The 21647-nt window shown below is 30.7% G+C and overlaps 2 protein-coding genes across 4 annotated transcripts in view; one reads left to right on the forward strand and one right to left on the reverse strand.

Annotated features, from left to right (window-relative positions):
- Positions 1-376: 376 nt before the first annotated feature.
- Positions 377-21647, reverse strand: part of LOC106054115 (transient receptor potential cation channel subfamily V member 5-like) — a 36587-nt gene continuing 15316 nt past the window's right edge. For 2 of the 3 annotated variants that reach the window (XM_056027160.1, XM_056027159.1), the window contains exons 5-17: positions 21119-21273; positions 19788-19931; positions 19257-19338; positions 18633-18748; positions 18382-18498; positions 17824-17931; positions 17044-17061; positions 15099-15250; positions 14793-14902; positions 13735-13871; positions 9193-9354; positions 6487-6687; positions 377-5524 (exon numbers count right to left, since the gene is read on the reverse strand). In XM_056027160.1, coding sequence (XP_055883135.1) covers positions 4637-5524; positions 6487-6687; positions 9193-9354; positions 13735-13871; positions 14793-14902; positions 15099-15250; positions 17044-17061; positions 17824-17931; positions 18382-18498; positions 18633-18748; positions 19257-19338; positions 19788-19931; positions 21119-21273 — 2390 coding nt within the window. In that variant the 3' untranslated portion in view covers positions 377-4636. The remainder of the gene's footprint in view (positions 5525-6486; positions 6688-9192; positions 9355-13734; positions 13872-14792; positions 14903-15098; positions 15251-17043; positions 17062-17823; positions 17932-18381; positions 18499-18632; positions 18749-19256; positions 19339-19787; positions 19932-21118; positions 21274-21647) is intronic. The other variant, XM_056027161.1, reaches the window with a different exon arrangement.
- Positions 10782-13153, forward strand: LOC129925868 (hemolymph trypsin inhibitor B-like). The gene is made up of 2 exons (XM_056027162.1): positions 10782-10941; positions 12866-13153. The coding sequence occupies exons 1-2, from the start codon at positions 10866-10868 to the stop codon at positions 13048-13050; spliced, it is 261 nt and encodes an 86-aa protein (XP_055883137.1). The 5' UTR covers positions 10782-10865; the 3' UTR covers positions 13051-13153.

The following is a 21647-nucleotide window of genomic DNA, read 5'->3' on the forward strand; positions in this document are numbered from 1 at the left end:
GCAGGGAGTGATGAGTACCAGAATGAAGCAGAATGTAGTGATGAGTACTGAGATGAACTCCAATTGGTGACAAGGCAGGGAGTGATGGGTACTAGAATGAAACTGAATGCAGTGATGGGTAGTACTAGAATGAAACTGAATGCAGTGATGAGTACTAGAATGAAACTGAATGCAGTGATGGGTAGTACTAGAATGAAACTGAATGCAGTGATGGGTAGTACTAGAATGAAACTGAATGCAGTGATGAGTACTAGAATGAAACTGAATGCAGTGATGGGTACTAGAATGACATAGAATATTATGATAAGGGAATGCCAATGAATTGTAGTATGAAACATGTATTTCGTATTTTACAATTAAAACTTAAGAGACCTTGCATATAAACTAAAAAAAAAAAAATCTTTAATTATGAAAAATGGTTTAATTTTCATACAACAATTTAAATACATTATAGAATTACAAAATGATTCATTGATTAAACAGGAAAATAGCCTTCACAGACCCAGATAAAGTAGCATTTATTTAAAATTGAGCCCATTGTTTTGTTTTGGCTATTACTTGTTTTTCTATTCAAAGTTATCACAATGTGTGCAATATTAAAAAAAAAAACAAGAATAGAACAACAATAATGTCATCTTGTTGGAATGTCATGTGGAAGAAAATGTAAAAGGAAAATAAAAATAGAATAAAATTAAAAGACAACAATTCTGAACAAATTCTTAAAATTATCTTGTTTACAAATTAATTTGAAGTGTAAACAATAATAGAATATTATAAAATCAATTGAACAGAGCATTTATAAAATTGCATGCTAAGCTGTACAAAAACATCTGGGATCGAAAAAAAAATAAAATAAGATTCAGCAGTTCAATTGTAAATATGAAAATAGACAACTCCAATGAGAGTCTTGTTTATAGGTTGAAAAAGTTATGTACATAAAAGTGAAAAGATCTTCAGCACATAATATAGCTTGTCAAACATACATTTAAAACAAAAAACTTGGGGAAAACAAAAATGCATTGGAAGACTATCTTTCTACAAATAAAATCAAGAACATTCAATATTTTACCAACAATATGTACAAATGCAGAAGCCAGTCTACAGGATTATTACTGATGCAAAAAAAAAAAGACAAAGACAGCATGCAAGCCAAATGGAAGTCCACCTATTTAGCATTTTGGTTTGTAATGCCAACTGTATGGTCACATCACAATGTCCCCAAGGGCTTGCAAACATCTTCTTCCAAGGAACAGTACCAGGAAAAAGAAGAAAAGGCTGACAGAGAATGTGATGGAAAGACAACATTGAAGAATGGACAGGCCCGTCATTGAATGAAATTTCATCCAAGGCAAAAGACAGAGAGGAATGGAGAAAAATGGTTGACAGATCTTGTGTGGTGCCCCAACTGTTCAACAGACTAATGCAGTGGTTCTCAAACTGTGGGGATCCTCAAGTCAGAAATAGAGGGTCTGTAGAAAGATGAAAATTGTCTACAATTAAATGAATCTCTCAGCGAAAAATTAGTTTATCCAATCAGATAATTTTAATAATAATCAACTCTCCCCTCATTAGTGTTTAATATGACAACCTAATCCAAAGATCTGAAAAAAATTTGTTTGGATATTCCTGAAAGGGTGTTGAACCCTTTGCATGGACAAACTCAGATCCCAATCACACATAAATTCATTCTTATACATGAGCAGCTTATTGAAATATTCAACAAGCAAGAAACTTAAAACCAATGTTTGAACAAGGATAACACCAATTCTGGTTTCAAAAACAGATTCCAATTTTATATTCTGCATTATTGGTCATTGAACAGAAGATGTTGACTGCTTTTCCGTCTTTTTATTTGATAGAACATGGATTTAGAACTTATAAGAACCTCATCACAAACAACAAATAATGTGTGCTTTTAGAGATTAGCATTTGCTACTTACAAACATTAGGCCAGGCAGAAATACTTTCATAAAATTTCATCAACTTCCTCCAAGTCATTAGTACACTTTTATTTTTTAAAACATTATTATCTCAAAAAACAACAACAATCATTCAACATATTTTTATATTGTAACTTATTAAGTGCTTTTTCACTTAAGGGTCCATGAGCAAGTTTTGACTATATAAAGGGGTCCGTGAGTAAAAAAAAAGTTTGAGAACCTCTGGACATAACATTTCAAAATACATTACTATTTTACCTTATGACCCCCTCCATATACCATACATAACCAATGAAACAAAGATTTACTTTACATTAAGTTATTGAAAAGATATTTTTTTAATAACTATATATATACAGTCTTGGATTTTTGCATATTGCAAAACTTGTACATCATCAGGGCTGGAAGTTACTGATAAACATAAGTTAAAATTTGATAAGCATTACATTAAGAGAAAGAAAAGTAACAGGGTCATTCTGAAGGAGATGATTAGCATTTGCTTTAGTTGCAACATAGATATAAGATATAATTGCAACCCAATGTTAACTGCACAATTATAATTTGCAACCAAATGTTACAAACACAATTACACAGCTCTGGGTATATCTCACCCAAAATACTTCCCTGAATATAAACTAGTTGATCAGATGCAACTATCAATAGCTGTCTTTTTTCTCATTTAAGGTCAAGGCTATTCAACTTTTATGGTGTACTTCCATCAGCTGCATACATTCCATTTACTTACTATTCATATACTGAACAGAAAAAGAATATTTCTTAACATAACTATTACTTTAGATGTGAACTTTATACATTCTTGAGTTTCATTGGTACAAAAAAAGTTTTAAAAAAATTCTGGACAAAATATTAAATTATAGATATTTTAAAAACAGTTTTTATTACATATTTACAAAGTGACATGATCAATCTTTCATAATACTTTGAAAAAATTAGGTATATACAAAAAGTGTCTCTAAAAATGCAAGCTTTATTTTACAACTTTCAAGCTAACATAAAATTTAAGTAAACAAAAAAACAAGAAAACAACAACTAATCTTTGAAAAGAAATTAATAAATGAGAAATATTTAAATTTGTTTTTAAAGTAATTATTTCTGACTTTGCAGTGGAAATAAAAAGATAGTTTAAACTGTTTGAAAAGTAATGTTTGTTTGAAGACATAGAAATATACAGTAGCTGACATGAAGTAAACAATGTTACCATTATGCTGTTTAATACTGTTTACAAATAGTAAAAAAACATTGAAAAAAAAACAACTATAATTGTCTGTTTTTACCAAATTATCTCTTTGAGTTAATTCAGAGTTTTCTTTCAGCATTTCTTCTGCCCAAAATAATTGAAATAAATACCTATTGAATAGAAGCATTCTATATAAATGTCTTTTAAAAGATAGAAATGTTGTAAATCTATATATTTAAAACTAAGATTAAAAAAAAATTTTTTTTTCAAATACCGGTAAAAAATGTAAATTTTAACTCTTGCTCTCCTAACTGACGATACCAACGTTGATTTGACCCCATTAAATAAAATAATTTTTTATTTTTTTTTTAAACTTTAACTTATGTTATATAAAAAGAGCACGCATTCTCCTATAAATCTATACCTAATATAACATCTCCTGATAAAAAAAAAATTGAAGTTTAATCACAACAGGGTAGTGAAACACAAATGAGCTAAATAAACTATTCCATCGTAATCTCGAAAATAATTACGAAGAAAAAGAGTTAATACCAATAAAAAATTCCCTATAGTTCCATATCACAGTCTCTCATAAGCATAAGGAATGATGTAATTAAAAGAACAGGGCAATTGAACTAACAATGTCCCTGTTTTTCCAACTAAGTGGCGAAAAAATTACACATATATAAAAAGTATACATTGTTATGAAAGAAATAAGATTTATTGTTTCCTAAAGGTACGTTTCTGGATCAAGTTACTAGATGTAGCTAGTTTGTAAATGGAATAGGTGCTAATCAACATGAATATCAAGTGAAGTTTTAACATAATTGATATTGAATGTATAGCATTAAACAAACAAATATTGCTGTTTAGGACATTGCCTTGTCTTAAAGTACAATGTTATTTAATAATGTATTACTATGGTATTTAATGTGTTGATTTGGTGATTTTTCGGATTTAAAGAAATACAATAATTTTGTACAAAATAGTTTTCAATTACTTAAAAAGTATATAAACAATTTGTCTAAAAAGGTTTAGTCAAGGGAAACAGTTCTATCACATAATTACTGGCATCAGTCAACAAATGCTAATTTCATAAAAGGTCAACAATAAACTTAACAAAAAAATATACACATACATATATGATTTTTATAAAACATTATTTTCTAGGAATTAACAGTAAAATAAACAATTTTCCCTGTAATTCTCATACCCCAAAGTTGTAATAAAAATTATATTTGAGATGCACACAAATATTGACTAATATCCTGCACAGATGATATTTATTTGTCACAATAAGAACATTGAAAATAATATTTACTAATACAATGTTATGTTCTTTTCCAAAATTAAAAAAAATGAAATGGTGAATATTTTTAGGTTTTCTCTATATAAAACATCAAACTCATTATTCAGCTCATTATTCGGCATCAATATAAATGCATTAGATCTCATCAGTCTTTAAAACAAATTCATAAGCAGAACATAGGAGATATAATCAAACTTTACTGTTTCCACTCTCTAGAAGAGTGATGGTTGAAGAATTAGAGCCCTTGTCATCCATTGGAGGGTTTTTCTTTTTGCTTTTCATTTTGGCTTTCTTTATTTTCTTCTTTCTCTTTCTAGCTACAGGAGCAGCTGGGAATTCTTCCATCCAGCAGGTGTCAAATGCAGGGTTGACTACACCAGAATCTTTGGACTGTGCTCCATTCAAAGTGTCTACCTTAGAAGTACTATTTTTACCTTCTTTCAACAAATGTTTACTGTTGCTGAAGGAGCTCTGTTCCTTTCCACTTTCTGTGTCTTCATCTTCAATTTGCCACTGTGCATTAGAAGCAGGAATATTGGACTTCTTAATGTTCGTGTTAGAAACACTTTTTGGAGACATTTGTTCTAAGGAGGAGAACTTCTCTATGGTTAAGGATAGGTCTTTGGCATCTGGAGCATCTCCAGTTGATTCAGGGATGTTCAAATCATTACGATCATTGATTGGAAGTAACAAGGGTGCCACTCTGTTGTATACAAGATTTTTCTTCTTCCTGCTTGGTGGTAAGGGAGCATCGACTGCATCCCCAGCATCAGACTGGGTTAAGTGCATGGCTTCTCTCTGAAAGGAGCCATTAGGAATGTGGAGGGGAGAAAAGTGATGAGCTGGTGACAGCAAAGATGGTGACCTTGGCGAAATGTTATCAAGGTCAGAAACAAACTGGTGGCCTTTGGTGAGATCAATATCTTTCTCCCATGCCAGTTGGGCTATTGTGCTTGAAAGGAGGTTATCATCCTCCAGATGACCTTTGGTCAAAGACTGTGATAAAGCAAACGGTTGACTTTCATCATGTTTCTTGTGCCACATCTTCCTCTGTCTGATAATTTCTTTACCAAAGGCCTGAGAGAAATAAGTTAAAGACTATAAATAGCAGTAAGTTATGCAAAATATAAGCAACTGCAAAATAGATGTATGAAAAATTACAAAGATGGCATAAAGATGAGCAAAGTTAATTTTTGTTTTGACATAGATTAATGTTAAGTCTAAGAATTAAATGTGCTTTGATTTAATTGACATACAAAATGAGCTATCTTGATATTATTCTGATGTGTAAAATTACTTTTAATTTAAGACAGTAGCCTCTATAAATTAGGGAATCACAACTGGTTGTAGGAAAAATAAATTGGAAGAAAATTCTTAACTTGAAAAAATGATTTATTGAAGCAAAAAAACAAAACAAAAAAAAAAACAAACTTTTATTATGAAAACACAAAATTATGCAAATATCATAATTATAACAATTTGACAGTGATTAAAAATGTGAGAAATTATTCAGCTCTGTATGGGTACCATGGTCTCAGTTTAACAAAGGCATGCTGGCAAAAAGACCCTCATCAAAAGTTGGACTAAAAACAGGTTATCTCTCAATGGACCACAAGATCTTGAAGACATGTTCTTGAAAATTAAGCCAAACATTATTTTTCTTACAAAGAGGTGATGTTAGCAATAAATTTTGTTTTCTCTAAAAAAATATTAAGAGTCACAGAGGCACTGTCACCAACAGAGAAATCCTCTTCCAAATGGGCACTAAACAAAGTTGTAAAGTTTGCAGGACATGTCCTTAGACAAAATGAAGCATGATATCCAGCGACAGTAAATGAGGAACATGCAAACAGGTCAACCTTGTATAGCATGGCTTAAAATCAATGGACATCAGTAGGGAAGAAGCTATTAGCATTGTAGGGGGCTAATCACTATGGAGACTACTATTTAGACTACTAGCTACACTATGGCTGCAAGAGATATAATTCTAAGTAAATCTGAATTAAAAAACAACAGCTTGTAGAGTCTGTTCAGCTTACCTTCCACTTATGGACAGCCCATTTCCGAGTCTTGGCCTTTGACTTGTTACACAATTTGATGACAACTAGAGCTCTGTCTTGTGATGGTTTCCCATTATCTGGTGAAGGCTTCCCAGAAAGTTTGACACTATAAGACTTTTGATATTCCAAAAGCGTCTTTTTGGAAATGCCCCTTTCTAACACAATCAAAATTTTAGCCCACTGAAAATTGAGTTAAAAACAGTCATAGTTTAATGTTGAATTAATTCCATTTATCTGTAGTACAAATGTTATGTTTCTTTTAATGTAATACATAGCATTGAATAAACAAGATGATGTATTAAAAAAATTAAAACTTTTATATGGCGCAACTTTCATGCTTATAACATGCTCATTTGTGGACCTGTGTGTGTGTGTGTGTGTTTGGGTTATCTAGGAGTAGTTTTCCATGCTGCCTTTAGGCGCTCAGTAAACACAACTCTGCCCGAGTTGGGTGTCGAATCTCGAGCCCCCTTCATAGTTAGCCAAGCCAAGTTCAAGTGTACTTAGCCTCTCTACCACACTTCCCACTATTACACAAAAAAACTGTTGGTGGCCCTGGAGTTTAGTAATAGTCATACACATCTCATACACAACTCAGACCTAAGTAACATAAACCCATATCTAAACTCATATTACAGTGACTATTATTATCATTTAAACTCAGATCTAACTCACATAACAGTGAGAATTATTATTATTCGCAGTATGAAAAGAGGATCTTCTCTGGCTTAACATTATAAATTTAATGCATTTAGTAAAACTTTAAGCAGCTATTGCAACTAGTAGTGAATTAAGGTAGAGAAAATTGTAAAATGGGATTTTTAATAGCTCACCAGCTTTCAAGTAATAACCATAAATAAAATGAATGAACCTTTTCAACTTGTTTTTAAATGATTATAGATACAACCGTTGTACAATTTTTGCATCATAACCAGACTCAACAGAATGAGACTACATATGTCCAGGTAGCTGAAAATTGGGACAAGTAAAATTTCACAAGTGGAATGTCACAACTGCAATCTTTATTGAGAGACCCAAACAAGACACTGACCCAAAAAACACTCCTTTAGAACAAAAACTATATGGAGAGTTGCCCGATTCGGAAAGTACTGTGCAGTTTATCTCAGATATCGGACTAGTTATCTGAACCCTCCAACATAATAATTGACAAGAACGCAAAAGAAAAAAAAAGATGATTATATTGTTATGTGCATATAATATGCATATTTAATTTTATAAATAAAATGAGTCCATTAGAAGATCAAAATTAAACATTGCATCTATTTTGAGCTCATTAAGATGCTAGTGAAATCCAATTCTCTAACTATCTCTGTGAGTTTTAAGGGAATTGTTGTATGGTAAGGTTGTACCTCATCTCAAGTCAGAAACCTGCAATTATTTTGTTTATTTAAGCCCATCTAATCCAAAATCCACAAAGCTGGCACAAAACAAGTTTCAAAATGGCTGATTTCCCTCAGGATTCTCTGAACCTAAAAAAGAAGTACTAACTAGAAAATAATAACTCTGTAATCCACAAAAAAACACAATGAACTTCCACCCAAGGCTCTATTTTCCTCTATAAGAGACAGTATAGAAAATATTGCCAAAAAATCTGACTACATTCCAACAGAGCTCAAGGAATTAGTGAACTCTTTTCTACAAATTAATTACCTTAACAACCAATAGGTCAAAGTTGACATAATGGTTCATCTGAAGAAGCCACCACAAATGGAGGCTGGAATACTCATTGAATGGACTAATGGAGAAAAACTAGAAAAGTCCATTGCAACTCTGACAGTCACAAAGTAGAAAGAGAAGCTACCACGCTAGTAAATCACTCAAGTACATCAACTGAACAGTGAGATTATCTTCCTGACTGACGCAAAAACAGTTCTCCAAAAGCTTGAAAAACTCTGATGTCTCCTATGTGAAACAACTCAGGACAGGCCTTGTAAAGCTCATTAACAACAGCAAGAAAACTGTTCTCCAATAAATACCAGCACATATTGAAATAGAAGGAAATAAGAAGGCTGACACACTTGCCAAGTGTAGGAGAACAAATGCACAACTGAAAATTGCACTCTATCTGGAAGAAATGAAAAAACAAATAGTGAATAGAATAAATGAGAAAAGGACAGCTCTCATCAGAATTACAAGAAACACAACGATTATATTAAGCTATCCTGATATGACTTGGACACAACAGAATGAAAGAACATATGTTCTAGATGCTGAAAATTGGGACTAGCAATTTGCCCTCGTGGAGTGTCACCAGAGATTGCTAACCATGCCCTTCAAATCTGCATTCTCTATCATGCCAGAACAAGACACTTGTCTATACGGAGAGCTGTCTGATCTGGAAACCACTGTACATTTCATCTCAAATTTTGGTCTAGTCATCTAAACTCTTCACTATAATAATGATAATGCAGAAAAAGAAGCCCATTCTAATTAGGTTTTATATTCATTGATCGATAATGCTTTTTTTTTTTTTTTTTGGTTTAAAGCAGTTTGACAGACCTACAGAATCCTATTTAACAAAAGGGGACTCTTGAAGCCATTCACCTAATAGTGCATCATGCCAGATATTAAAAAAAGTGAATACTTTCCATATAATTCATGTTAGAAGCTACTATCTAAGGTAATACACTTAACAACAGACCACAACTAAAAAAATTCACTTACCTGTTTCCACCATTCTTTAGTGGATTTTGAAATCACCTGAATGTAAGTGTTTCCCATCATAGCAATCAACATATTTAGAAGAAGAATGGGGACCAGGATCATAAACAGTGCAAAGATGATTTTAGTCAGAGACTCATAGCGTGCGTAGCCAAATGTATCATACTGAATAGTAGAAAAGATATATTAATGAAAAAAAATTTTGTTGTTGTCTGCCATTAACAAATTTCTTCAAGTACCTCTAACCAGATAACAAAGTAGGTTAGTACCCTAAGGGATAAATATACAAAAAAATAGAAAATAATTGATATTGGAAAACAGTGGTCTTTTTTTTTTTTTTTTTATTTTTTTTTTAAGTTTTGGACATTCCTACAGAAATGAAGATTATTAAAGTCTAACCCAAACCATCTCAAGGATATTTACTTTTTTCAATATCAGAAAAAAATTCATTAATTACTAATAATTATTTCACTAAATGGTTAATTTTTTTTATCCATGTTTTGTTACGTACAATAAATAATTGTGGCTAGTTTCAACTTGATCTGAGAATGGGTGTGGGGAAAATTATCTAATGGGACAAAACCCCATATATATAGCCATATCCCTTAATACTGAAGAATTAATTTTCCTTGTTGGTATCAAACAAAATAACTAATTATCAGTATTTAATTGACTTAATTGGGGGGGGAGATGGGAATCAAGGAGAAGGTTTTTCCGTGCTGCCTTTAGGCGCTCAGTAAACATAACTCTGCCCGAGTCGGGTGTCGAACCGCGAGCCCCCTTCATAGGTAGCCAAGCCAAGCTAAGTTCAAGCGCACTTAGTTTCAATGAAAAAAAACTGTCATGTGATAACCATTGTGTATTAAAAATTTGATTGTAATTTGTTTAGAAGAGATAGAGAATCAAGTGGCTAAATGTTGTTTGTTTACAATTGGTGAATAAGGTCTATTGTTGTATAATAGTCAACTTAATAGTTTTCATGGGATATTTTATGTAAAAAACAAAAACTGAATCAGCAAATATTGTTTAAAATATTTGTTCAAATTACATTGATATGATTAAAACATATGACAAAACCAAACAGTCAAAATGATTAAATTATTAATTTAGACTAGCTCTCAAACAGATGTACATCTTTCAAAGAAAATATACCACAACAAAAACCTTTCTTGAACAATAAATATCTAGAATTAATAAGGCTAGACTACATTTACTCTCCTAATTTATGCCAGGTACCCATTAAAAAAATTAGGATTGGGAGAATTCGGGGGCATCCAAAAATTCAAAATCCCAGTCTTTAGTGAAATCATGGTTCCTAAGCAAAGCACTTGACCTTTCAGCCACCACCCCCCCCCAGAACAAATATCAGTCAATGTAAAATTAATTATAAATGCAAGAGATAAGAATGTTGGCTATATTGTTAAGAAAGAAAATTATTCATGATAAAAATGCTTCACAGAATGTTTCAACTTGTGCATCAGATTTTATACCCAAATCCCTGCTAGATTTATAGTTTACTTCCTTTAGTTTATGCACAATTTATGCAAATTAGGTAATAAACCGTAACAGAATACAGATTCTATAGGTCAAAGATTTCTATAAAAAGCCAACGCTCCCAACTGTGAAAACATCACAACTTCCAGTTGACTACAGAGTTAACCAGGCCAACCACTGCAATGATGACCAAAATCACTCTACTTTGCCTTTTTGGCATGCTGTGTATCCAGCTTTCAACTCAGTCAACAAATCCAAGTATGTATATATGTAAACATTTCTTAGTGAGAGTTAGATAACTTCATTGACTGACCCTTAGTGTCAGATAATAATAGTATTACAGAGACTAAACAATGAAAATAATAGAAATTTTCAAGAAAAGAATAGTTGAAATAATTACAAACTTTAGTCAGTAACAAGTAACATAAAATTTTTTTTTTAAAGACTGTTCCTCATTTCTGAAACCGATAAAAGCGATTACTAATGTATGGTGGATTAAAAAAAAAGGAATCATTTTACCCACAACAATGCCTAGAAAAAACCTGGTTACTTCCCATGAAACATGTACCAAAAGTATATATAATTCTAGTTTAGTGATATAGATCCAGAAGTACATTAAAAGACAGTAATCTAGACTTAGTACTGGATCTAGATATGATACTGAAGATTCTATTTAGTGATATAGATCCAGGCTTAAGAAACATACAAATAATATTTTAAAACAAAATTATGCTAAAAAGACAATTCCTCATTTATGAAGCTGATGACTTTGAGCGATTATTGTACTCTTGGTAACTAATGAATATTAGATAAAACCAAAGAAAACTTTATCAACTTTGTACCCTGACTCTTTCCAGTCCAGATATGGTAACATTAAAGGACATTCTAGACTAGAATACTGGATCTAGTGATATGGTATAGAAATTTCTAGCTTGGTGATAGGCCTACAGATCCAGACTTAGAAATAGAAAAAGACAGAATTCTAATAAGTCGATGTGCAAAATGTTCCAAAATGTTTTATTTATTTATTTAACTCTTTCATGAATACATGCAGGAATACTAAGTGATGAGTGTTCAAAATATAAACTTCTAGACCTCCAGACCAAATATTTAATTCTAACATTATTATATTTTGTAAAATCATAATGGTCAAAGCAGAGTTTCCCTTAGTGGGCAATTAGCTAGTAATTTTTTTCCCAAAGATATACATAAACTCAAATTTCGAGGAAAATCGCTAGAGCTGTTCTCAAGATCTGTGTCCACCCACCCAGGTTCTAGTTTCCATGAAATGTTTGAAAGCTGAAAAGAGGAATAGTAAAAAAATAACAACAGTAAAGCCAAAAACAATACAAATAAAAAAGTCAGATAATTAAAGTAGTCAATAAATAAAAATATCCAAATATATAAGTATTTACATGACTTTTTGTCAGTAGTTAGTGATAATTACAATAAAATTGAGCACTTTAAGAATCTGATTTTTTTTAATTTTGATTTTTGTAAGTTAATAAGATTATAGAATAAAAGTTTTCATTCTTTAAGTGCTAATGATTCCATATGCTAGGAAAAATTCATACAAGTGCCATTAGAGCATGGAATGGGTTGCCTGAATAAGTAACACCAATGACTTAGCAGAGTTTTTTAAGTTTCTAATTAACATGCATGACTACAAAAACACATGGAGCCATGTAGGACAATATCCTTCTCTTTTGAAGGAGGGTATGTAATTTAAAAGATGATAAGAAAGATAAAGATAAGATAAGAAAGATAAAGATAAGATAAGAAACATAAACACAGTCTAAAAACAGCTGAGTTAAATACACAAGTTTTTTTATTTGGTTACAGTTTTTTTATATGTTCAGGTTAGTGATACAAAATCAAATGGTTATTTAATCTATTTTAGCTTTGGTGATAAAATATCTAATCTTTAAATTAGTGAAAGTTTTAAATGCTCAGTTAAGTACTGCATATCAAATTATCTGTTAAATACTAATAATATAGTGCAAAATCACTAATAAGTTATCAGTTTAGTTATATGTTTTTTTTCAACTTAAAGTTAAGTGGTAATGTATGAATTTTTTCAGTTTATGCATAATGGATATAGTGTTGCATTTAGTGATCTAATTTGCTCTTTCTCTATAATTTAGTGTTAGAGTAATTCATATTATGTCATTAATGTCCCCAGTCTGTAGCCTAGCCCCAGATGCTGGGCCTTGTAGGGCTAGGGAACCAAGATACCATTTCAACAGTGTTACAGGATTCTGTGAGATTTTCTACTATGGAGGATGTGATGGCAATGACAACAATTTTGAAACTCTTGACGCTTGCACAGCCTTGTGCGGTGGTACAACTCCCCCAGCCAGAAAATAAACATCAACACAACAACAAAAAAACACAGAGTGAAAAGATAACATTATGTCCTGCAAACATTTTTGGCTTTAGAAATAAATAAATATACTTAAAAATTGATAAATTTCAATTCTTATTGTTTATTTAGTGTGAAACTATATCAGTTGTGTTTTATTTCAAACAATGACAAAGAGTCTAACATTCGTTGTTAACAGAACAGGTGGCTGTGTTGTGTGGTTTACATAAAAATCTATTAAAACTGCTAGGTCAAGGAACAGTCCTTGTTTTTGTATTATCAAATACAAGGGGTTTGATGATAATGGTGTTATCAAATCTCTTTTAAGTTGTTGTTTTTTAAAATAATAAACTCAATAAGAATAAGAAAAAAAAAAAGGTTATAAAGCAACATCATGTTGAGAAATTAAACTTTCATGAACATGGCCAGTCATACCAACTTGGTGGATACCATAAATTTTCTACTCAGGGCTATATGATATTACACACAGGTTAAAACAGTATTATGTTATGTTATGGGATGACTGCTTGGTCATGAGGTATGGTCGTCTCGATGGTCCCAAATTTGAACCCCGCCTGACACCAACCCATGCCAATCTTCAGATTTTGGGCTAGGATGTAATAATCTTCAATTCTGTAGGAACATCTGAAACATGTAAAACAAACCATGTTTAAGTTCAACAATCTAACCTTGAACTCTCCTAAAGTCATTTGAAATAAATATAACATGGTCTCTGGGAAACTGTTAAATTTGGCTACACCACCTTTAGCTTCATCATCATCATCAGAATTGTCTACATGCTTGTCAAGAAACAAAGTGAAGAAACCTGATAAAAAAAAATTTGATTTATATTCAACACCCAACCTTCAGTTTTAGAATCCCAAGTAATAATTCATACAAAGTTAAAATGACCTTCTTGAAATATGATCTTCCTGATTTATAATGTCAGCATGAAAATAATTCTGGCAGCATATTTCACGTTACTTATTTATTGTTAAGCTAAGTACAGAATATTGTATTAACTAAGGACAAAATATGTATTAAACAATAAACAACTCAATCACTAAGATGGATTTATTGTTGCAGAACAGTCATTTAAGTATGTAACTTGTAGAACCTTCTCAGTAAACAACTCAACAACTCTTGAGGTATATATATTGTAAATTGATTGATTTGTGGTTTGGACACATTCATATGAGTCTTTAGAGAGCCAATGTATACAAGATGAGAAAATGTTGAAGTTATAAACCACTTTTAAAGGTTTTTCTCTGTAACATTTCTAATCTTCTAGCATATCAAAGGTTATTTAGGGTATTTACTTTTTTTCTTTCTTTTGCTGAAATCCACCATCAAAGTTATATTATCATAAAAGAACTACTTTTTAAGAATACAAAATCTTATGATATTGAATTGGATATAATATTAGTATTTAGATTTTTAAAAAATCATTTTTCCTTACTATTTAAAGAAATAATAGCTGCGTGTGTCTCTGCTTTAAAAAAAAGGAGTCTGTAATGATATATTTCAACAAATGTAGACTTATAAATGTAATGAATAAAAAAAGTAATAAAAAAAATGAATGAATATGACAATAAGTTTCAGTATATAGATCCAGAAAATATGATGAAGGAAAATATGATGAAGGAAAATATGATGAAGAAAAATATGATAAGGAACAAAGCAAGAAACAAATATTCATGAATAAAAAAACTTTTTAGTTCTAGCAATACATCTCATAACAACTTACTTTGTGTAAATGTAAAAAGAAATATCATGTAAATGATGCCAAATCTGAGAAGATCCCCAGCACACATCTTGTATATCATAGTGACAAAAGGGCCAGTTAGGTTATGACCCCTGTAATATGTTAAAACAAAATTAGTTTGATTAACAGTGACCAAAATTACACAACGTAACAAACTTTGGGTCAGTAATAAAAATATATGACAAATAGAAAAGGATGATATTTCTATGATGAAATGATTTATAGTTAAATAACATGTATTAAGCAAAAACTGATAAGTTAGATTATTACTAAAAATGACTTGCCTACCTGGCAAAGAAAAGAAGGAAGAACCAAGTGCAAGGTGCCGCAAGTATTATCAAAATATCTTCAACACTGGATAATTTTAAAAATCGAAAAGGAATGCAGGCCAAAATCAACAAGCAGGAAACCAGATACACTGTTTGTGCTGGAGCATGTGTCTGGATTAAAAAACAACAACATAAGAATTATTTTTATTTTGAATTTTAGATTCAACTACATCATTCAATTACATCATTCATTAGCTTCTGGTTTAAAAGTTTCACTAACAGATTTAAAATAAAAGTTTTCAGAAGGCCATTCAGTCTCTATGAAGAAGTAACACATAAGAATCTTATTGTGCAAGAATTTCTGGCATAAAAAACATAGGATAGTCCAGAAAATAAAAAAAAGTTGCTTCTGTAAAGCAAGTTTTCATTTTGACATGCTTTCTTCTTAGAAAAAACCATACGGGTTGGCCAGCCCCCCCCCAAAAAAACGATAAATTTGTCCTGATCACGTGTTCTTTAAAAGGAATATCACCTTTTTGGTAAAATATGTTATTTTTGTATTCAATATTTTTTGTGTGTGCATAATTTGATATTTTAAAATTTGTGAATATCAACAGATATATGATGAAAAATCTAATTTACAAACAAGTATTACAAAAATATTTTCAAAGTACAAGTTATTACTAAGATATTATTTCAAAGCAATTGATGTATTAAAATTAGTAAATAGTCATAGAGAAAATGAGAAATTTTAGTTTTGTTATTTACCAATAATTAATTTGTGCATATTTGTTAAGTTTGAAAACAAAACATTTAACTTCCAACAATGTTATACTAAAATAAATAAATAAAAATATCAAAAACAAATTTGCTTGCAAAGATTAATATCACACTTAGAAAAAAATGCTTCATGGAAGATACCTTGTTAGCCTTTAAGTAAATTGAATAATCAATTGTAATATACATAAAAGATTTTTGTTTAAAAGTAAACTGCATTATACAGAATATGTGTAATGATTATCCATAAGCAGAGTCATTAGCTAACAAGTACTTTTAAAATTCTCTTTATTCAATGCCAATTCTTTTTCAATAGGGTAAAGTTATAACTGATATTTTATTAACCTTGTTCATGATACCTGAAAATCATAAAATTCAACAGCAGACTAGGAAAGAACAATTCTAACCACGAATCATTTCTCTTAGAAAGATTTTAGCTTAACTATCATTTTCCATTGGTGAAAGGATAACAGAGAATCAATTGTATATTATTAGAGTTCTTATGTTTACATGTGTTTGTAACTTGTCCATGAGAATCTATTCACAACAAGTCATACATGTGTGTGTTAACTAATTCAGTGTATTCAAGTCATATAACATGAACATGGTTGTCATCTCTTGATATTCTTTTATGTTACATGATGACAATGTTAAAAAAAACTTAATGGTACATCACAAGATCATCAGGTCTAGCAGATATTTGTTTTCGAAGATTACAGTGTCAGAAAGGAGAAAGTAAAAAAAAAGGTTGGGGAGACACCAGAAATGAAAACATCTTACTCAAGACTCTGAGGATGACAGGTAAAGAAATGGATAAAAGTGACTGAACAATGATTAATCAGAAAAATTGATTTAATGAAAATTGACATCGCTGACATTCATGTAAATACAATCTCGTTTCTTAGCTACTAAATAAAAATCAAATTCATGTTATTGGTGAAAAGTGTATGGCATAAGTCAGATTTGTAAGACGCTAACACAGTGTTAATAAGAAAGCTTTAAAAAAACTAGCTCTACATGTGTTTTAAATTTAGACATAATTTTAAAATCATTAATTTATTTATGAATCTCTTTAGCACAAAGAAATGTTAAATGATAGTTAAACAGGCAAAACATTTAAATGTCAAAAACTTTTTTGCATGACAAAAATTATTTTATGAAGAAAGAATAATAATAAAAGTCTATACCTTGTGGAACTCTGACATCTATAACATTAGAACAAATTTAATACAAAAATATTCAAATCAATAGCCAGCATTAAACAAATGTTTTTTTAATAAAATAAAAATTTTATTTTAAAATTTGGAAATCATTTAAAAAAATGTTTGAAATTTAAATCATTTTCTGAAAACTCTTACAATTTTAAGAGCTAAAAAATTAGCCTTTTGAAAGAGTAAGTTTACAAAGCATATGGTGCTGGACTGGTTAAAGGATATGTATCCTATCATTGATTATTATTATTGAGGGATATAGTGGTTTCCAAATGCTGATCATATCCAGTAGGTACAAAGTTGTTACTTAATGAAGAGAAATTAGCCTCTAAATACCATAAATGGCAGTTTTTCAATATTAATATTTAAGGTATGGGTAAGGACTCTCTAAGAAACAGCCATAGTCAAGTATTTCATTAAGATTTTCTCAGGCATTGAATTCACTTAGTGAAAAATTTTAAGACCTTACCTACCTCCTTACTACTGGAGGTGAAACTAGAAAAAGTTTAGACATGCAACAAAAGACAACATTTTTTTCCTAGGCTAAGTTTTAAATGGTAACATTTTTTTGTGAGAGACTATGTAAAATTTTATGTAGCCGCTCAATGAACTCTTTATGTTGCATCTGTTCATTTTATGTGAATGCTTTTGTTATGTTGTCTTTATATGAGAAAAGAGTGCTTGTAAGAATCAATAAAACAGTCTTGTCTTAGACATGAAAGAAAACAAATCTAATAATGTAAAGAAAGCACTCACTAAGTTCTTAAAGAAAGTTCCTATTCCCTGAGTGCTAATCTCCATAATCTCAAAACTGACTGTAGCCACGCAGCTTAAACACACAATGATTTCTGACACAAAACGCACCTTGAAAAGTAAACAAAAGCATTGTTATTTTCTTTTTTTTAACTATGGCATGAAGTTTACATTAATCCTTGAACTATGCTAGAACATTGTTTCATTATTATGAGTAATGTAATGTCTAGAATGTATGTTACTTTTTTCTTTATAGCAGGCACTGGCAATAATATTATTTACAAATAGGCCTAAAGTCTAAACAGGAAGCTCTAAACTTGTTTAAATTAAATTTTTATCCACTCAATCAAGTACATGAAATAACTTTTGGCACAGAGGAACAGTTGATCCTTATGGTGGCTGCATAAAAGCTTCTCAAGGTAAACACTTTTTAAGCCTCTCAAAAAAAAAAAAAAAAAAAAAAAAACTGAACACTTTTTGTTCTAGAGTAAATCATTCTATATTACAAGTATGTTTTAATTTTTCATCAATAAAACAATTTTTTATGAATTAACCACCTACCACATCTTTTGCTTCATTATAACTTAGAAGAGCATCCTTACTTGGGCGCAAGTAGATGGCTATACTAAATAAGACAATGTGAATGCTTGCCAAAGCAAGCCGAAATAGAAAACGTTTCTGAAAAGTAAAAAAATATACATATAAATAATAGATCACAATTAGAATAGCTTGATATTGAGCCATTTTAAACAAGATAATATGTTAAAAATGTTTGACAAATTATTTTTTAGGAAGATTAAGTAGTAGGTTACCCTTGCAAATGTTTTCCATTTTTCAATCAAAAGTTGTCTCATAACTCCGCCTTCCAGCATTTCAAGATGATCATCTTTGTCTCCATTGACTATGATCATTAAAGCTGAATTCCAATCTGATATGAGAAATGGCAGCAAGTTACACTCCTTCAATATAAACTGTTGTTGTTTTTTTTTAATCATATCATTTTTTAAAATAATATTTACATTATTTATTCTAAGTTTAACAACATACTGGAGATTTTCATACATGGTGGAGAACCAATAAATAGCAAGCTTTTTGGTGTATCTGGTGTACAAAAATAAGGAATCTGTTGATAGGCTATGTTTTAAGACAATCCCATAATACTCTTTACACACATGTTAGCACTGCAGAATATTTGTTTCAACTCTTCTGTTTGTAACTTGTATTTCTTGTATTTAGTTGGCAATTTCAAAGTTCAATTAAGTGTCCTTGACATTGTTTAGTTTATCGTGAAAATCTCCAATATTTATTTAATTATTTATTTATTTATTTAATTTTTTATTTTTATTTTCTGTATTTCATAGTTGATAAAGAAACCATTTTGTGTTATACCACATGTCGAAAAAGTTTATGGTAGTTTAAAAAAAAAATAAACCCACTTGTGCTTCCGTCTGGACCAATAGAGTCAATAGTGTGAAGTGGGTGGACAGAACACATTGTTGTACTAAATCTCCACAGCTCCTTTAAAAAAATTAATTTTAAAAAACTTAAAATAATCATCATGAGGGGTCTAATATTTTTTTTTATAACGATAAGAAATCACTTCTCACAAATATTTTTATTTTTAAAAATTAATATTAAGCCCTGTAGTTCAACATTGCATAAATATTATTTAAAATATTCCATATAATAAACACATTTAAAAATGTAAAAGAAAAAAAAAAAGCCTTTTTCAGCTACGTTAGTTGTCACAACTAATGTTTTTAAAGCCAGTCAACTATCATGTATTCAGGATTGTTTATGTTTGCAATAATGATCCTATAAAAAATACTGATGTTGAATTCAGTATATACTGCCATGTTTACAAAGACACTTGTCTCAACAAGTGTAACCAAAAAAAAGTTAATAACATTCACTTAGAGAAGGATTTAAACATTTGAAAACTAGCTTTAAAAAATGTGTTGACTCACAATGCTGTCAAGATCTAGCATCTCTTTGAATATAGAGTGACGTGCAAGTTTGCAGGCTAATGTCAAAGGGGTCAGATTCTGCTTGTTTTTAATACTCGTGATAGCCCTAACCTTGTGGTGCCTCACTGCATACCTGTACATGTCCTGTTCAATAATCAGATGGTTTTCATTTTCTTAAAATTTTCAAGTCAAATAAATTTAGAAAAATATTATTATAGAATTTCTTTCTTAAAAAATTAAAGGCAAATAAATACAATTATTATATTCAGACTAAAAAATTTGAATTATTAATTTAAAAAAAATCGTTGTGGGTAGATTTTTGGGATTGGGTTGCATACCAAAGAACCAAACAATATGACAAGATCATTGGACATTGTCTGGATAAATTGGCCAGAACCAGACAGGGTGAAAAAAAATTTTTTTTTTCAGTTAATCACCATTATAAGCAGAGTTATGCCTTTATGAAGTATATTCTTGAGGTCAGTTTTGTCTGATAAATAGCTTTACACTATGTAATCATCAATTTTCATTTTCATGTGGAATTTCAAAATTATGCAGATCCTTTGTTTAAGATATAATTTGGGGTAGTTGTATCTCTAGCAAACAATACATACAAGTACATAAATGAATGATGAATACATATTGCTTACATAAAGGCAGCACTAGGGACCAAATTTTGTATGAGATAAAATGGTGAATAAGATACAGCAAAATCAATGACAGTCATGACCAGGGCACAAACCATGAACCCTCCGATTCAACAAGTCCGCCTAGTAGAAACACAATTGGCAAACAAACCACTTGACCAACCATATTAGAAAAAAAATCTTTTTAGATCACTACTGTTTTGCCAGTCCACACTTGCTACCTTGAGGTCCATGGTCGCATGACCCACCCAGGCCTGCCCTCACCTTGCAATTACATGCCTTAACCAACAATCTTAGCAGACCTGACACAAATAGCTGTATGGCTTATAAGAGGCAAACAACGGCTCTATTTTAACAGTACACATCTCTCAGTAAAACAATCAGACAACATAGATACACTACACTACTGTATATGTTATTAATTGTTTGAATACTTAGCTTCCCCTTTTGTATTTACATACAAGCTTCATACTTTATTTTCTGTATTTTTTCTTTTTTTAAAACCATTACTAATAAAAAAATTTCACAAACTCTGTCACCCTTCAGTTCACTTTAAGCAGTTTTCTGGACTCTATTCTAAAAACTATATCTTTAAATCTCAAACTGAACACTGATTAATAAATTACTAATAGGAATCTATCAAACTTTAAAATTTTTATTTCATAAAGAGAAACATTCATTTACCGTTTGATCAGCTATGACCACCATATGTAGTACTGTATTACCAAATGTGTCCTGCAGGTTAGGGTCAGCTCCGTGTTCAAGAAGGTAATCGTATATATCTGTATTGCCCAAAGAAGCAGCAAAGGCCAGAGGATACTCTCCATAGTAAGCATAGCCTAGAGTCAATCAAAGCAAGATGCTGTTAGCTAATCAGCACATCAAATGAAAGCAACAGGTTAGTTTAGGCAGAACTCAAATGCAGTTTTCCCAACCATAATAAGGATTTAAATAGCTTTGTATTTCTGTCTTTGTTTTTTTTCACATTCACAATTATACAGCTCTGGCTTAACTCTTTCTCTCCATAATTATTAGTCAACATTTCAACAGAATTCTTCATTTTGCTCATTACTATTTCACTATCCTGCTATGATTAAGCTTTGTCGTTTGTTATCAGAAAATGTTTTAGTTGGTATAGAATTAAAAGGAAATGCATGCTTTTTTATATAACACAAAGTCAAGTTTATGAAATTAAACAATTTAATTTAATGAG

Source organism: Biomphalaria glabrata, chromosome 4 (genome assembly GCF_947242115.1).
Source record: "Biomphalaria glabrata chromosome 4, xgBioGlab47.1, whole genome shotgun sequence".
In the NCBI taxonomy this organism is placed as follows: Eukaryota; Metazoa; Mollusca; class Gastropoda; family Planorbidae; genus Biomphalaria; species Biomphalaria glabrata.